Genomic DNA, 17,131 nt, shown 5'->3' on the forward strand with positions numbered 1-17,131 from the left:
TGCTTTCTGCTTGTTGCCTACTGCTTCAAGTAATCAGGTAGTTGTTAAATGCGGACATTAGGTCAAAATTTATCCGTCATGAGTTTTGCCATTTGGACCCAACATCACTCCTTGACTTGGCAGGCTGGTGTTGGTTGCCCAGGTACGGAGGTCTGTTAGATGCAGTCAAAACCGTTATCGCCCCACCACACTCGCGTTAAATTCATTTTTGGCAGCAACCGAATTGAATTCCATCGAGCAAATAATTCCTCAATCGAAGGTATCTCGACTCGACCAGTCAGCCAAAATGTGTATTACTTCTCAATCTTCAGTTCAATCTTCAATTCAATCTTCAATTTTTTGAACAAGTTTTAATTTGGAAGGGATATTGGCCTCTTATACTTCAAGGAAAATCCCATTTTTAGCATGGTAACTAGTGTAATTATCGATCGGTCTAAATTGGCGAACAGAACATTCGTTCTAAGATATCAACGGTCAACCTAACATCCTACTTGCGTATTAAGTATGCGATACCTGCATTTACTTTCACAGCGCGGTCGTGGTTCTGTGGGAAGCACGTTGAACTACGGTACGGTTGTTAAAAATGGCGGACACCGAAAATCGATATACCGTCCGCAGAGCAAAACAAACTGCAAGGGTACGTAGAGAAAAGTGAAGCCCGCAGGAGAGGAAATGTGATTAATTCTATGGCAAACCCGCCATCATTCGCCATCAGACTTCCCACCCCTTCGCCAAAATCCCGGCGCGGTCTTCTCAAAATCATCCCGCCAACGCATAAGCGGTGGCCGCACATAATCGTCCTCCCAGTCGTGCGGGTCATCCAAGCTGTCCTGAATGTCCACGTAATCCGAAAGATTCATATACATCCAACCCACGTCCTCAAACTCGTTGTTGCTCACTCCACCTTCCCAGCCCGGATTGTCCCCATAATCCTCATCCTCTTCCAACTCCGGCTCGTAGGGTGCCCAGTCCTTCCTCACTAGCTTCACTACGGGGTCGGACATGTGCTCAAGCGACTCGAGACAGATATCGTCCACCACCAAACAAAAGTTGTACCTCGTGCCCACGAATTCCTCCAAAGGACCAGTGTGATAAAACCTAGCCATCTCATCCTCCGTGACCGGCTCCTCCCTCTGATTTCGCCTGAACTCGTCCCGCGCCCACTTCACAAAGTGCTCCCGCACCCGATCAGGCGAAGCACCGTCAAATCGGTCCCGGTCATCCACAACCGCCAGCCGATGGCGCGGCAACAAATCCAACCTCCCCCTCATATCCAAGTCCTCCCTCACGCTCTCACCAATCAACTCCACCATCCGCCGCCACGCCTCATCAGTACCCTCACCACCACCGTACGCAACCCGATACACAGCCAACCCCCAAGGCGCGCCCGGAGCGAGCAGCGGGCAAGCCAGCGAACTCTCTAGCTCGTCCAACGGCTCGGAGTCAGCCATGCCGCGCAGCAGTTCGTCCGCGTACGCCTCGCGCACGGCGTCATCGACTGGGTGGTCTCGCGCTACTGCTAGGAGCGCTTCGCGAACAAGGTCGGGGTCGTACGGCTCGATGGCACCCAGTGCCTTGCTCATTGCGTCATTGCGGGCTTGGACGCGGGCGCGGTCGGCGTCGGTCAATTGGGATTTGGCCATGGGGATTGGGGGGTTGATCTGGTGGGTGTTGTGGGGGGCGGCGTTGTTAGGTTTGTTGCCGGGGGTGGAGTTGGGGTTGCTGGTTGGGAGGTTGTTGGATGAGGACGAGAACTTGATTGAGGGGGTTGGATGATGGTACGCAACACCGTATGGGAGGGAGGTGCGCTTTGGATATTGATATCTAGTCGTGAAGGTTGAGATTTTCGGGCGGATGGCGCGGTGTAACATGACGACCTTGCTGCGGGCGAGGCACGTGTTGGGGGAGGAAAGTTTGTTGAAACATCCGTGGGAAGGGAGGTGCGGAGAGGGAAGAAAAGGATGATATAATTAAAGAGGAATACCCGGGTCCGTGCACTGTGTAACTAATTACTACCTACTGTGGTTGACTGTTCTACACAGGGCCGGGAAGTCGAAACAGGATTCCCACGAAAGGTTTTCCGGTCTTACCCAAGTGACTCCCCAGTTGAATTGCCCGATGTGCTTCTCTTCGACCATTCACCGTTGAGTTGTCTTATTCTCGGCGATGGGAATCTAGCCAAACTAAACAGAAAGATAGGTACAAAAGAAAAAAGAGAGAAAGATACAATAGAACGACAAAGACAGTAGAAAAGAAAAACAATGAACGATACCAAACGAAAGAAGGAAAGGTACAAAAGAAAGACAACAAGGATGGAAAAGAAAAACAATGGAAGATAGAAAAGATAGGTAGAAAACGAAAGAACGCGAGGTACCAAAGGAAGACAACAAGGATACAAAAGAAAAACAATTAAAGACACAAAAGCAAAACAACTGCTAAAACCCCACAATTATCTGTGCTAGCCAGAAAAATCTTTCTGCCAATGGAGTTCGCCAGTCCTTTTGGCATAGTTTCCCGCCGTCCAAACCATCTTACCGAGGTGATCGCTCAGCCCAGCCTTGTCTGGTGACACATAAAAGTTGATATAGTAGTATACATCCCGAATAAACGCAACTGCCTTGTCGGACACAGCGCCTTGGTATGCGGGCAAAAATTCATCCCAGATGGCTTTGATACCGTGGAGCTGGGGCATATATTGGTCCATGTTCTCGATCTCTTTGTTGATGGAGTAGTAGGCGTGGCGCCATACAACCTCGGTCGCCGCGTCGTTCATATATCTGAAGACAGAGAACACCTGCAGTTTTGCCACCAAGGTCAGCACTTGGTTGCCCGTCCGGTTGCCCGTCCTCCAACGACCACCTTGGTTCTGCATGCCACTTACACTTTGGAGGACAACCTCGATTTTTTTGGCTGCCATCTCGTCCCCTTTTAGGGCGTCACTGACGGCTTTGCGCAAAGTTGATGTGGCCATGGGGTTTTCCAGCGAGAAGAGCTTGCCCTTGACCCAATTGACGTCACCGGCGACAAGGAGCAGGTTCTGCATGTTGCCCCAATCCCCAATGGCCGTCATGAGTCGGTCGGCGGGAGTGTTCGCCGGCGCCACGTAGCTGCTCGGCACGCCTTTGACGACCTCGTAAAACTTGTTCAGGTTGACGCTGGGCGCATAGAGCTTATTCCAGCCGGCATAGAGGCTGTCCTCGGCGAGCCGTGCCGTTTTCAGAATCGGCGTGACACCCTGTCCGATCTTTGGCAGAACACCGCTGACTGCTGTTTCCAGCAGCTTCTTGGGGAGTTGGACCTCGAACAGATGCTCGGTCTGGAAGCCGGTTCTGGCCAGGTCCGACGCTTTGGTGAAAACCAGCCCGGGGTCGGTGCAAACCCTACTTGCCTTGCTAGGGTGTGGTTCATAACCTTAGCACAGTCCGTACAGGTTACACTGAGTAGTACAGAGGGTTGATATATGACTTATTAAGATATAAAAAACAAAAAAGTAAAGGTAGAAGAGAACAAGAAGCTGAAAGGAAAACAGTAGGGGGAAAGAATAACTATCAACAATAAGGGCCAGGAAAGAAAAATGCAAGTGAATGACACAAAAAGACTAGAGAAAAAAAGCGGGGGAAAGGAGAAAAGAAAAGAACGAAAGAAAAAGAAGAAAGGAAAATAAAAGAATGAATGAAAAGAAAAGAAAACGGGAACATAGAAGAAAAAAGGAAAAGAAAAGAAAACGTGAAAATAGAAGAAAAAAGGCAAAAAAAAAAAAAAGGAAGCAGAAAAATGAGAGAGGTAGAAAAAGAAAAGGAGCGATAAAACAAAATAAGAAAAGGGAAAGAAAAATGAATCAAAGATAGAATGAAAAGGAAAACCAAACATGTGATAATTAAACTTACTCATAGCCGCCCTTAAGCCACATCGTAGCGAGCCCAGTCCCCGGGCGGAAAAGGAAGTTTCGCTTATCCCCAGTTGGATATGGGCGAGAGTTCCAGGTGAGCATGCGCGTGAGCAGTTTGAGGTTGATTTGCCTCGGCAGTCCAGGCGTCGCACCAACCCCCTTGTCCAGGTACTCATATTCGAGTCCGTCTTCGTCGATGTATGTTCGCCTGACCGGCTTTGTCCTTGAAGCGCCCCATAGGTCGCTCAGTCCATCGCTGCACATATCCGGATCGTCGTCGCACGGATTGTAATCGCAAACGTCCTCCTCTAAGGCGTCCGCATTGGGCGTGCAGCAGAGTGCCTTTTTCCGGTACCAGGCACAACCCCAGTAAGAGTCGCCTCTATAATTAGTCCACAGAGTTACCTCGGACTTGGCGCAGGTGTTGTCGGCGCAGTCTCCTTGGCCGACCCAATGGCAGTTCCGTAAGGGGATCGGGCGGTCCTTCTTACAACAATAGTGAAAGCCATTGCAGAAGACATTTGCCCCCCACCCAGGCTGGTCGTAGGCATAGGCAACGCTCTCCTCGTCCGAGTTGCAATTGCTGCCGCAGCTATTAGTCCAGCGGCAGTTCTCGGTCAAACTGGCGTATTGAGCGGCTTTGCAACAAAACGCCTTGTCGCCTCGGTTGCACCTTCCAGTCGGGCTTGACTCGCCAGGTTTACCGCCCCAGCTGGACGACGCGAGCTTGACCTCGCCCTCGTGACATTGCCCGTTGCAATCTCCTCCAGACCCGCGCCACATGCAGTCGGTCATACCCGACGTCTTCGGGCAGCAGATGATGCGGCCGCAGGCGGACTCATGGATGTTACCACAGTCTATGCCGTCTCTGTCTGCTCCTACCTTGACAAACCCCCTTTCGCATGACTGTATGAACTGGTTCCCCTCTTTGTAGCAGTTGTTGCCAAAACTAGAGTCGATCTCAGCCACCACTGGCGTCGCTGTCTGATTCTTGGAGAGCGCACTGCCAAGCTTGGTATTTCCGGTAAGTCCCTTGTGGGCTGTGAACTCGTAATCGTCTATGAAGGGAGTGCATTCCTGTGATTAGCACATAACCCAAAATGAAGCGGACGGTGGACAACAACGCTCACCCAAGTCGGATGCCCAGATCAACGACCCCCCAAACCGGATGCTGTCCGCCCACTTGATCTTCTGTTTAAAGGTGTCGACATCGTCGTACGAGATCCACTGGTCGTTGTCCCATGTCATATACTTCACCGCCGCCTTTTTGTCGTGTATAGGCACCAAACCTCTTTTCTTGTTCTTCCTAATGATATCCTGGATCTCGTAGTGGGCGAGGTCTGCCAGGAGCAGGTGCAAGTTAGCAACCTATCCTACGGCTCATAGGGGTCCAATCTGCTGCGGTAATGGACGGTTGTCTTTTGTCATCTAACGTAACGATAGTTGGAAAAGCAACAAAAAGACTAAGAAACAAGGAAGGAGAAAAGAAAAACCAGATAAAGGAATAAAAAAAGGGAAAGAAAGAGGTAAAATACAGTAAACAAGAGAAAGAACACTAGAAGCAAGAAAGAGAAGAAGAAAAGAGGAGAAAGAAAGAAGTAAAATAAAATCAGAAAGGAAAGGAAAGAGATAAAATAAAGTAAAAAAGAAAAACCACAATAGAAGCAAGAAAGAGGTAATGAAAAGAGGTGAAAGCAGGAAGTAAAATAAAATCAGAAAGAAAAAAAGAAAAAGGAAGAAGCGTAAACTGTATGACTCTTGAACTGAGACTCACATCCGCTTGTCCCTGTGCACACACCCGGCCTAGCGCCGCCGCTGAAGGGACAACCGGGTTTGGTACAGTTCGGGTCTGACAACGTGAAAGCCCTTCCATAGAAGCCAAAGCCGAGGGCAAGCTTTGAAGGCGGTATCTTGACGCGCCAGAAGAGCTCTGCGGTAAGATTGATCTCGGTGAGATTTGTGTGGCCTCGGACAAAAGATCCAAGAGGATTGTTGCTATCCCACACGCCGTGTAGATCATATGACATCTGAGGGAATGTGTCATTATTGATAGCGGTCAAGCGTGGACGTTTAATTCAGTGACCACAGGACTCACGATATTGATCCAGTCGACATGTTTCACCATCCCAGGAAGATCAAACCAGCGTAAATACCAAAAGGACGAGGGGGCAGTAAAGGTGATACCCAGCTTGCGGCCCGAGTCATCGAATCTTTTACGGAGCGTCTCAACCAGCAAGACGTAGTTCTTGGTATCGTCTGGCTTGCCGCCTCGATCGGGAGCTCCGGGGTATTCCCAGTCGATGTCTACCCCATCGTATCCGTAAGTATTCAGAAATTTAAGAAGGTTGTCCGCAAACTGTCGGCGGTTGGTAGAACTGCGCGCAATGTTCCCAAAAACCGGCTGCGTCGCTGTGTCGTTGTCGGAAAACGACCAGCCACCGAGACTCACAAACAGTTGCAGGTTTGGGTTTTTGAGCTTCAGGCTGGCTACGTCCTCAAACGTACGAGCTGGCGTCGCAGCATCCATGGTTGTGATCTTGAAGGACTTAGGGTCGATATATGCGAACGCGTAATTCAGGTGGGTGAGGCCATCCACTAGGGCGAAGTCAGTCGTACCCTCATCCCATTTAGTCTATGAGGTAACCAAGCGTCCTCAAGAACCTGGACATACCGGGGAGGTCGTCGGCACTAGTTAGATGACATTTCGATTCGTCGTGCCATGCCTCGTAGTAGCCGATGACTGTAAACCAAGTTGCCAGAGGGTTAATTAATTACAGTTTGACATGGAGGGTATTTCACTCACCCTTTGACAGCGTGTTGCTAGTCCCTCCACCCCCGGGAGGCTTCGGATGCTCTACACAGTGAGACTGACACTTTCCGGTGCAAAACTCTACTCACCAGGAAGGAGAGGTTAGCGATACCGGTCGCGGGACAAACGGGGCCAAGGGTTGGTTACTTGCCCTTTGTTGTGCCGCAGAAACCGAACTCCGAACAACAAGTATTGAGAGGGCAAGTCTTCTTCACGGGCACTGCATATTGCCCGCACTCGGCATGGGCGTTGCAGTTGCTGATGCATCCAGCGCCGCAGTATTTCGGTCCATATCCGCACCACCCGTCCTCTGGTGCAGTGTAGTCAGTATCTGTCTGCGCATCGCCGAAGCAAAGACCAAAGCAAGACTTACTACCACAGCAAGCACCATTTCCGCAAGGTTCTATCACGCACCATTAGCTATGTGCTAGCGTTGAGAAGCGGAGGAACGACAAAGCTGGAGAGACAGACTTCCGGGTCCGCAGGTGAAGTCGTCCCGTCGATGCAAGGCAATGGACTGTTCGTAATCCCGAGCCCGGCGTTCCAGAACGGAAAACCTCGTATTGGCGATATGACGTTGGTGCTGGGTTCGCTCTGCTAAAGCATTGCCCAACAGCACGGCAAGCACGAACGGGGAGAACTTCATTATGCCGGAGCCTGTGAAGTTCGGACCTTCCCTCTGTGTCTTGAGGAAGTCACGTCCGGTCCACGGGGAAGGAATGATTGAGGAGAATCGGAATTCGATATGAAGAGGTAGGTACTTACCGCCACCCCGCGGACGGCTTAGATTTTGTCGACGAATTCATGTCTTCTTTACCGTTAAGGCCAAACGTGTAATTAACAGGGATGCCTACTAGTTGCAGGATGAAGAATATCGATAAATCCAGCGGTACATGGCTCGTGTAGTGTACCTGCAGTTTGTCACGCCATAGCCCTGAGACACGCCACGGACTGTGACTCGCAGGTACCTAAATATAATTATCGGACGGAGCCAAGGCACTTGATAAGTGGGAACGCTACACGGGGCTTCAGCTGCCACCGTCACTCGTACACATGTCGACCGAGCCGTGACTGGGTGCTACGGTGTCGGTTAGAAGTCTAGCTGATCTAGTATTACCTTCCTATCGTGTCCTGGGTGATCAGCCGTACGAGGGTATAGTGAAACCCAGAAAAAACCTGTTTAGTATCGAGTTTCATGTATGACGTTGTAGTTTGGTGCTCGTGTTTTACGGACTCGCCTGGCTGACACGGACCTTCCGCGACACCTTTTTAAACCTAGGTTTCCTGAAATGATGGAACAGTTGTAATTTGTAGCACGAAGGGTGCATCGTATTGACAGTGCCCATAGGTATTGGCCGGCTTTGTCTGGAGCCCAAACGTGGTAGTGCTATGTGAAGGGTATCACCAAAGCTGTAATAGCAGCGCGAAACCATGTAGGGTGCAACAGTGGCAAAGTAAGACCGCTTGGAGTTTTACTCCCATTGTCAGCCAGAAAGTAAGTAAGAATCTGACTGACTCGCCATTCTACTTCGGTACCTCCCGAGCCTAGGGGGGTAGCTATTAAGGGTTGAAGGAGCACTCGCTGGTCACCGCACCACCTTGAGTCTCCTGGCCTGACTGTTGATGACGGCAACTCCACCATGTTCGCATCCACGGCTCTGACAGCGCTGCTGTTTGGCTTCCATAAAACAACCGCTCAACAGTTCAAAGACTACGTCTTCCCTTATGAGCTTCTGGGTCTAAGCAGCAAGTGTTTTACTGCGGTCAACACCACGGTTACTTCATGCCCTGGTTGGCTTGCCCCGTTTGCTGGCATGTGAGTAGGGACAAGACCACAAATCCAACTTTTCCCTAGGACTTCATTGCTAATCAGGTCTGTTTGCCCGATATCTTTTCAGTGAAGCGGCCAGCTTCGACCTCCTTAAGGAAACCGAGCTCAAGGCTCTCTGTGCCAGCAAATGCCAAGATGACCTTGCGCATTTGAGGACTGCCATTGCCAAAGGGTGCACAGGTAGTAAAGACGTGATGGCTCCAGGCGGTGTGGCGTACCCAGGTATGTTGAGCTAATAGGTTTATCGTGCGATAAAACTTCCAATCGTGTTTGTTCTAACTTTAGACCATAGCTACATTCCTCGTTGATCGTTATCTTTATGCGTCTAGCCTGTCGTGCCTTAGGGACTCGTGAGTTTTCCTTTTAAGAACCATACGCTTTTGATGGGCGCTGACGCAACCACAGAGCCACTGGCGAATATTGTGACATCGTTGTCGCAGCGTGGAGAAACCAAACTGAGCCGTACACGGCGGCTCAAAATTGCTCTGAGTGTCAGATAGGAATTCAGGCGAAGCAGCTTGCGTCTCCCTTCGGCTATGACAAAGAAGCAGCATCCGCCTTTGCCTTCACCACGTCAAGCTGTGCGGCCAAGACATACAGCTACGCGACACCCACAAGCTACGCGCTCAACTCCACTACGGTACCTCCATCAAGACCTACCTGTGCCACCAACCGAACATATGTCATCCAAAAGGAGGACTCATGTAATACCATCGCTGAGGCACAGGGCGTTGCCACCGAAGCCCTGATTAGCCTGAACGGGCTGGACCTGGGTTGTACCATGATGCTTCCTGTTAATACCTCACTCTGCCTCCCACCCGCCTGCAAGATCCAAGAGCTTAGCCCGGACGACACCTGCAGGTCCATTATAACGGCACAGAACATTACCATCAGCCAGCTCTTAGCCTGGAACCCCATCATCAGCGCGGGCTGTGGTAATCTCGACCGATGGCGCGGCCGGTTCATATGCGTCAGCTCGCCGGGCGGGACCATCGACGTGCCCGACGGCAATGCCACAACCACAGAAGCCCCCATCCCCACTAACACTCAGGGAGGATCAAACACACACTGCGGCCAATGGTATACGGTCCAACCAGACGACTCGTGCGCGTCCATCTCCATCGCCTTCTCCATCGCCCTGGCCGACTTCTACTTCCTCAACCCCCAGGTCGACAAAGCCCACTGCAACAACCTCTGGCTCGGCTCCGCCTACTGCGTCAAACCCGTCGGCAACATCCAGACCTACCCAGACTACCCCGTGTCAGTGCCGTCCACCACCTTCACCCGGCCGCCACCTGCCAACGAAACCGAGGCTCCGCCGCCGGTATTAGACATGCCTGCGCTCAACCCCCGCGCGGAAGGGACCGTTGACGGATGTGATAGCTACGAGAATGGCTGGCCGGAGGCTGTCACGGCGCAGAACCCCGATGCAAACACGTGTGTGACGTGGGCCAACATGGGCGACGTCACGGTGGCGCAACTGAGGCGGTGGAACCCAAGTTTGACAGAGGAGAAGTGTGTTCTCTCGGCGGCGTACAGTTACTGCATTGTCAATCTGAAGGACAAGGACGGTACGTGGGGTCGTTTCTTGTCAACTCGTTACCCCTGAATCCTAACCCTAACCCTAACAGCACAAACCCGGGAAGACAGCAGTTCGTGCTAAACAATTAATTACAGACTGGCTGACGGTGGCTCCACCGCAAACGACATAACCGCCGGGAACAACGGGTGCGACGCCAGAAACCACCACCACCACCTGGCCCACGGCGGCATGAGTGGCGCCGCCGGGGTAGACGCGACCTGGGGCGATGACCAGCCCCTAGATGTGGCACGTCGTGGTGAGCGGCGAGGGCTGTTCAAGACCATATTATGGCACGACCGCGTCCCGATAATATATAACCCTATGCCGCTATATTCCCCACTGATTTCCACCTCTCCCACATCTTTCATATCTTTTATCGTTGGTACCCCAGGCGCCCACCGGCGGTCCAGGCAGAGAAAGCAGGGCGCACAAGCCGGGCAGACCGGGTGGGTAATCCAAGGAGGTAGGAGGACAATAAGGCTTAGTTACTTCGCCAGTGTGTAGTTAAACCAAGGCGATTTGTTAACCTTAGCTTTCTTAGAGTTTTGAGTGATCCAACGATCACCAGAGCCAAAGAGCTGCAAGCAAACAACTGCGAGGCCGGCAACGTGTACACCTTAGGTAGATAGGTAGGAAGGTACTGTGTGTGTAGCGTTTACCACCCAATGTCGACTGTACATACGCATGATTGCATCGCAGAACGGTCCTCTGGGCCTGGGGTTAACACACAACACTCCTGTCACGAGGTTGGGCGTAATTGACCACTATGTAACACCTCAAAGAAGGACCGTGGTTTGAATTGCCCAGTTAAACCAAGAGTTGCGCCCCGGGTCACTCATGCACTTCAGAACTATGGGCGGCCAAATAATTGCTATTGCTAGCTAAGTAAGGGTCTAATCAAGTGGTGACCGCCGTCATCCCGCACGTCCCTTCTACGTATCATTACATCTAATACCTTCACGAATCAGATGCCACTCCCTTCCCGACCGATGCTCAAAGGTCATCAATATCGTCATACTGCCAGGCAATACGCTTATAATCGACATGAAAGTCCACTCCCACTCTCGCAAACTCCTGCTTCACATACCTGTCAACCTGTTCTGGCCAGTCCTCAGGCATAATAGCGCCGTAATGCGCCGTCCCTGACTGATACGGTGCGATCGACACACTCTCCAAGTTCAGGTACGTGCCCCCGCGCCCGACCTCACACGCGAATTGTCTAAAACACATCATGAATACAATCGCGTCGCGCGCATTCCCCCACAACGTAATTGTCCGAACAGTCGGTGGGAAGAGCTCCATGAAAAACATTGTCATCAACTCGCCTTCCTCCCGCTGCCAATGTGCTCTCCGCGTGCTCCACACGTCCAATAACGCGTTCACCACCGACGCGTCCAACGACACGTGCTCCAGCGATTCAAAATCCCGCATTGACTCTCGGCCTCGAATGGCCCGGCTCGGCTGCCCGTCCACCAAAAGCTCCACCCCGTCGTCATTGTGCGCTGTAAAAAGGGGCTCAATGCAATTCCATTTTACCTCCAACCGCAACTCCCGCAGCGTGTGCCGCACCTTCCCCAGGCATTTCCACAGGTCGATGGTCCTCTTGTGCCTCGTGTCGATGCCGTTGGGGTACAAGGACCAGTGAGGAGGCCATTGCAACGCGAGGGCCTCAAGCCGAGGCGTGGCGGCCACCAGGCGGCCCAGGGCTTGCAGGCGGAGGGTGCTCTTGTTTTGGAAATTGATGCGGTGGACGTGGGGGAGTTGAGGGAGGCGCTGGGGAACCGGTCCCTTCTTGCGTTTTCGGGGGTTATCGCGCCGGGGTAGGAGCTGGCCCGGGTCGGAAGGTAGGCTGAGAGCGCGCAGGTTGGGCGCGCTCTAGATCAGGTCGATGGGCACGGTGGTAGGGGTGATCTTGGAGTAGATGTCGAAACTAGGCTTGGTTGCTTGGGCAATGTTGATGGTGTGCAGATGCAAGAATGAGACGGTAATATCGGTGTGCTTGGCACCGGCGCTGTTGCTCTTGGTGTTGTTGGCCTGATTTTCCCGCTGTTGCAAGGCTAGAGCGGGGAGGACCGTCAATTCCCAATCTTTCCCGCACGGGAACTTCAGATATTGGACGGCGGGCGCGTGGATAAGCGCCAGTTCTGGAGAGACCAATGGGTATCTCCGGCGGTAGTTGCTTCCCATTTCCATCACGAGGGGCCAAGACCGCTGTTCCGGGAATGGGGGAGCGCGGGAAGGCCGAGGCCGACAACCATATCCTCCACGAACTGCCTATCGTCAAGTGTAAGAATATCGGGGCACCACTCGACGCAGAACGAGAGTGAACGGAGACAGCCAGCGAGATCCGGCCGGGCGATGAGGCTGCGAGTGAGCTGGACGACACGCTGAAGGTAGTTGTTGTTGGCAATGTCGGGCTTGCTGTTGTCATCGCTACCATCACCACAAGAATCGGCTTGGAAGGACTAGAATACCAGCGGTTGGAGCATGGCGCTCAATGCTTTGCAAGTCCGGGAGAAGCGCGACAAGTCGGCTTGGCCACCGTCCCACTGCAGGCAGTCAGATCGACCGGCGTAACATCCGGTGCATACCCGATCAATTTCGGGGGTTTCTGTGCATCGAGGGGAAATGTCGGCGCAGACCTTTAAGATCATCTCGGTCGGGAGTTTCAGTATACCTGGAGTGTACTCCATCGTGATCTGTTGCACTCGTGGGTGACTAAAATGCTATGTGGACGTACCAGTGCCTAATTAATTCATAAGTGTCGGTTGGTCAGTGCCTACCTAACTCATAAGTGTCGGTTTATAGTTGTGCAGGCTTTGAGATGAGGCGCTGCAGTCAAGAAGATGCCGATGCGAAGTTGGTTGACTGCACTGTTTTGGTCAGGTAGCCAGGAACTACGGGGAGAACCATTGATTATATAGCCGTCAAACGAAGGTCGCTTTGTACTTCAGGTCGTTGATTTACATGTGGGTACACCGTCAATGTTCAGTTCCTTTGTTTACCATACACCCTGAGTGCCACAAATGTGCAATGGATTTGTGATTGCTACGTCCGTGCGTAAGTCGATACAAATACCAAACCTACACTCATGTAAGTCGGGAAACACCAGCGCCAAACCCCAGATATACTGACCAACGATATAAGATCTAGGAAGGCTGCTAGTGTAAGTCATAGGTCGGCTATCGAACTGTACGAACTGCTACACAGCCGTCAAACTATGGCCTAATGTGACTTAGGCCTTTAGACTGCTAATTATCGCACCAGCCCCCCTACACTTTACACCTCATATGGGCGCCTTGCAACTCGATCGCCACAGTTGGATGGTTTCTGATGGCCCGCCTACACCTCACACCATACATCGTTAGATGGCCAACCTATACATTGCATCGTAGGCTAGTAGGTACTTTGATACCTATTTTAATGTGTGATACGTGTTTCGCTTTTGCCCTGGTGTTTTACCGATATATATAACAGGAGTTGTGGTAACCACATCGCCTTGCGTACGGACTTAAAAATCGCAAATCCATTGCACATTTGTAGCACTAAAGGTGCACCGTATTTGTTCCCTCACGCCATTACTTACAATCGATTCGCACCCTGTCACTCCGAGTAGTCAAGGTAGCCCATTATGAGACCCCAATCTAGTTAAATACAAGTATCTACGCCGACAGCTGGAGTGGTTGAAGGCATTGATTGTGCTGATGCACTGCGCTCAAACAAGCCGCCGGTCAAGATCATCCTGTCGGGTAGAGAACCGTGTTGATGGCTCTAATGATGTTGGCTTGCAAGGATCCCAGGAGGAAGCGCACAGTTCTTATACGAATTCAATTGGTGAAGTGGATTTGTGGTTGATGAATGCTGAATTTATTTGCCCGGCTAATTAGTGAGCTGCTTGCGATAGTTATACATAGTTACCGTTCTACAAAATATCTTACCTACAGGTATCCATTGAGCCCATCAATCTCGTCTAAATATCTGCGAATGACGCCAGCAACATCCACGATTGCAACATCTTTAGGTCGTTCACAACTCAAACAGCACAATGAAAGCACATATATTTTGTGAATCACTGAGCTCTTTGTTTGACAGCCCCCCTTGGACGAAGGGATTTACTTTCGTTGCATCACGGCGGCATTTAATCCACATTCCACCACAAAGCATTCCCTGCAACATGAATTCCGTTGAGTCGTTCTAAATCCCAAACATTGTCACCTGTCGGAGTGAAAGGGGCGACCCCGGGATGCTGCGCTCCTCCGTTGCCCGTGTCGTCTTTAACCCCAACATCCTTCACCTACCAATTACCTACCTTGCCTACTTCTCCAAAAGTGTCTCCAAACTTCGGGCCTAAACATCCCGTCTCAACGCCGAATTTCCGTGACCGAGCTGAATCCTTCCAACTACACATTCCCATTCCTGGAACCAACTGCGGGTAATATGCACAAGAGATGATCAGTGCGACGTATATCCCAGGCCGATAGGTGTAATGTAATAGAGCTGGGCTGGGCATTAAATTACCCGCAGTTCGGGAAGGCAACGCCTTGTCGAGCCGCAATTGTATTTGGAGAAACAAGCCGATCTCAACCCAGGGATGCGGATAAATTTTGGTCGCGCACATATTCATATGCTGGTTCCGCGATATTGAAGCTTCCTGCAAGAGGTTCTTTGGTTCCGCGTGGGTGGCGATATTAACGCGGATGTCCTCCCGGCAATATAACCTCCGCAACGAGATTGATAAGTTCCAAGCTGATAATCGCAGATACGGAAAGGAGAGTTAAAAAGCCAGCTCATTCCCAGATCTTGGGTTCGGCCGTTCTTTTTCTGTCCCCAAGCCACCCGGAAATTCCCCATTGTTACGAAGAAAGAAGAGAAAGAAAATAACAGTACCTAATCACCCTCACAATGCTCTCCACACTCCCCATCCTCGCCCTCCTCCCCCTCGGCGCCCTCGCCGGAACCATCCACCCCCGCGGCGCCGCCAACCTCACGCCCTTCCTGGGCCTCGTGCACCGCGACGTCTCGCCTGACAACACTTGCGGGCCCGAAAACGGAGGCTACACCTGCCCCAGCGAACTAGCCTGCTGCTCTCAGTTCGGCTTCTGCGGCGCCACCGACTCGTTCTGCTTGACGACAGAGAACTGCCAGCCGGATTACTCCAACACCACTGAGGCGTGCTATGCCCCTGTGCCGGGCGAGACGGTGTCGCCTGATGGGACGTGTGGGACGACTGGAGATGGGACGCAGGGGTATGTTTGTCCTGGGAATGCGACGGTGACGAGCTGTTGTTCTGTTGCGTGAGTACCTTTTTGCCTTTCCTTTCATCTGTTTGCTTTAATTTCCCTTGCGAGATGGAATTGTATCGTGTTGCTATGAATACTATCGAAGATACCTGCTAACCGCGTTTCAGGGGCTACTGTGGCGATACGACTGATCATTGTGCTGCGGAAAACGGGTGCCAGCCTGATTACGGAAACTGCACTGCTGCTGCTGATCCGACGGACCCTCCTGAGGAGACGTCGACCCCGTTGTTGAGCCGCTTCTTTTCTTAATTTGTCCACATGGTACTGTACAAAGCTTTGTCCGTCTGAGAAAATAGTAGATCGGGGATATCGTACATAGCAGCTGAAAATCAGGATGAAATGTTTCCACGTTCAATATTCATATGACCCCTTGAGCCCTGTCTGCACCAGGATCACGATTGTTCAAGCTGGTAGTGATTTACCGAAATAAACTCTCCATAACTCTCAACCAGTCCTCCAGACTTTCATCAAACCACCCTCCTCCCAATCACCCACAAAAACTCCGCATCCACCCCCTCCTCCCTCTCAACCACCCCCAATACCACCTCCAACCCCGTCCCCTTGACCTTCTCCAACGCCACTTCCGCCCCCCACCCACTCGAAAACATCCACTGCCCCATCCAATCCTCCATCACATCCTCCTCCACACTCTCCGCCCCAAAATTCACCAACACCAACCCCCCGGGCCTCAACCACCGCGCAATCCTCTCCAACAACACATCCTGCTCCGTCCGCGGCAGGTGAATGACGCTGTACAGAGCGATGATCACGTCGAAGGATTGGTCGGGGTATTGCAGTTGCATCATGTCCCCTTGGATCCAGGTTACTTCGCTACAGATGTCGCCAGTGCGGCCGGCGGCGGATGCTGTGATCTCGCCGTTGATGCCGACCGCTTCTTGGGCTAAAGCGATTTGTGCCATGGAGAGGTCGTTGGCGGTGATGTGGAAGGTGTGGGGTTGGTGTTGGAGGAGGGATTGGGTTATGGGTATGCCGGCGCCGCAGCCTAGTTCGAGGGCGTGGAGGACGGTTGGGGTGGGGGCATTGTTGTTGGGTTCTGCGTTGGAGGTTGTGGTTGAGGTTGAGTTTTGGGAAGGGGGTGGGAGGAGTTCGAGGAGGCGGTTTAGGAAGCGCAGGCGGAGAGCGCTGTTGCTGATGGCCCAGGCGTTGTAGGCGGGCGCGATGGCGTCGTAGGAGGCTTGGAGGCGGGTTTTGAGGTCGGTCATTATCAGCTTTGGGGGTTAAAGTTCCTCGGATATGTGATTAGTTTCGTTCGTGGGGCCCTTGTTGAAAGCATACCAGGACGGTTCGAGTGCCTGGTCCCGTCGTCAAATGATAACATCGGCCAGCTGACCCCGCATGCCTATCTCGGATTAGAAAAGCGAGGGAGAAGTAGGGCATTTCCGCATCAGGAAGGTGAAATAAACGCTTATTATTGAATCGGAATACCCTCGTCGAGTTACTTCGAGTTTGGTGAAACCGTGACACTCAGCATGTGGGTAATGGGTTTTCAGAATAAATCATTATTGTGTTGTCTTGAACTTTTCTCGCCTGTTCTCATGTCAATATTTAATTATTTGATTACTCTTAAGATGTTGAGAGTGAGTTCAAGATTAATTTACAACTTTCAGACTCACAATTCTAAGATTCCACGTAAAATATGTGATTACCATTCCAAAACAATGTTGAAACTCCCATTCCAATTCAAAACGCTATGCTACAA

At 51.7% G+C, this 17,131-nt stretch overlaps 6 protein-coding genes across 6 annotated transcripts; 2 read left to right on the top strand and 4 right to left on the bottom strand.

The window, feature by feature from the left end:
• Window positions 1-701: 701 nt before the first annotated feature.
• C8A04DRAFT_30661 (uncharacterized protein) lies at window positions 702-1,871 on the bottom strand (the record flags this gene model as incomplete). Its single annotated transcript, XM_062781466.1, has 1 exon — window positions 702-1,871. The coding sequence occupies one exon, from the start codon at window positions 1,869-1,871 to the stop codon at window positions 702-704; it is 1,170 nt and encodes a 389-aa protein (XP_062635188.1).
• A 587-nt stretch (window positions 1,872-2,458) lies between these two features.
• Window positions 2,459-7,089, bottom strand: C8A04DRAFT_30662 (symbiotic chitinase; the record flags this gene model as incomplete). Its single annotated transcript, XM_062781467.1, has 10 exons — window positions 2,459-2,794; window positions 2,882-3,392; window positions 3,888-4,947; window positions 5,020-5,229; window positions 5,664-5,916; window positions 5,985-6,484; window positions 6,561-6,629; window positions 6,693-6,779; window positions 6,936-7,008; window positions 7,072-7,089. The coding sequence occupies 10 exons, from the start codon at window positions 7,087-7,089 to the stop codon at window positions 2,459-2,461; spliced, it is 3,117 nt and encodes a 1,038-aa protein (XP_062635189.1).
• Window positions 7,090-8,338: 1,249 nt separating this feature from the next.
• On the top strand, window positions 8,339-10,192 carry C8A04DRAFT_30663 (LysM domain-protein; the record flags this gene model as incomplete). Its single annotated transcript, XM_062781468.1, has 5 exons — window positions 8,339-8,514; window positions 8,597-8,751; window positions 8,822-8,879; window positions 8,935-10,100; window positions 10,161-10,192. The coding sequence occupies 5 exons, from the start codon at window positions 8,339-8,341 to the stop codon at window positions 10,190-10,192; spliced, it is 1,587 nt and encodes a 528-aa protein (XP_062635190.1).
• Window positions 10,193-11,104: 912 nt separating this feature from the next.
• Window positions 11,105-12,804, bottom strand: C8A04DRAFT_30664 (uncharacterized protein; the record flags this gene model as incomplete). The annotated part of the gene is made up of 4 exons (XM_062781469.1): window positions 11,105-11,986; window positions 12,008-12,255; window positions 12,321-12,576; window positions 12,703-12,804. The coding sequence occupies 4 exons, from the start codon at window positions 12,802-12,804 to the stop codon at window positions 11,105-11,107; spliced, it is 1,488 nt and encodes a 495-aa protein (XP_062635191.1).
• A 2,209-nt stretch (window positions 12,805-15,013) lies between these two features.
• On the top strand, window positions 15,014-15,409 carry C8A04DRAFT_38848 (carbohydrate-binding module family 18 protein; the record flags this gene model as incomplete). The annotated part of the gene is made up of 1 exon (XM_062784366.1): window positions 15,014-15,409. The coding sequence occupies one exon, from the start codon at window positions 15,014-15,016 to the stop codon at window positions 15,407-15,409; it is 396 nt and encodes a 131-aa protein (XP_062635192.1).
• Window positions 15,410-15,878: 469 nt separating this feature from the next.
• Window positions 15,879-16,634, bottom strand: C8A04DRAFT_30666 (S-adenosyl-L-methionine-dependent methyltransferase; the record flags this gene model as incomplete). The annotated part of the gene is made up of 1 exon (XM_062781470.1): window positions 15,879-16,634. One exon carries the CDS (start codon window positions 16,632-16,634, stop codon window positions 15,879-15,881), a length of 756 nt encoding a protein of 251 aa, XP_062635193.1.
• Window positions 16,635-17,131: the final 497 nt, after the last annotated feature.

Source organism: Dichotomopilus funicola (assembly GCF_033296635.1).
Source record: "Dichotomopilus funicola strain CBS 141.50 unplaced genomic scaffold C8A04scaffold_53, whole genome shotgun sequence".
Taxonomy (NCBI): domain Eukaryota; kingdom Fungi; phylum Ascomycota; class Sordariomycetes; order Sordariales; family Chaetomiaceae; genus Dichotomopilus; species Dichotomopilus funicola.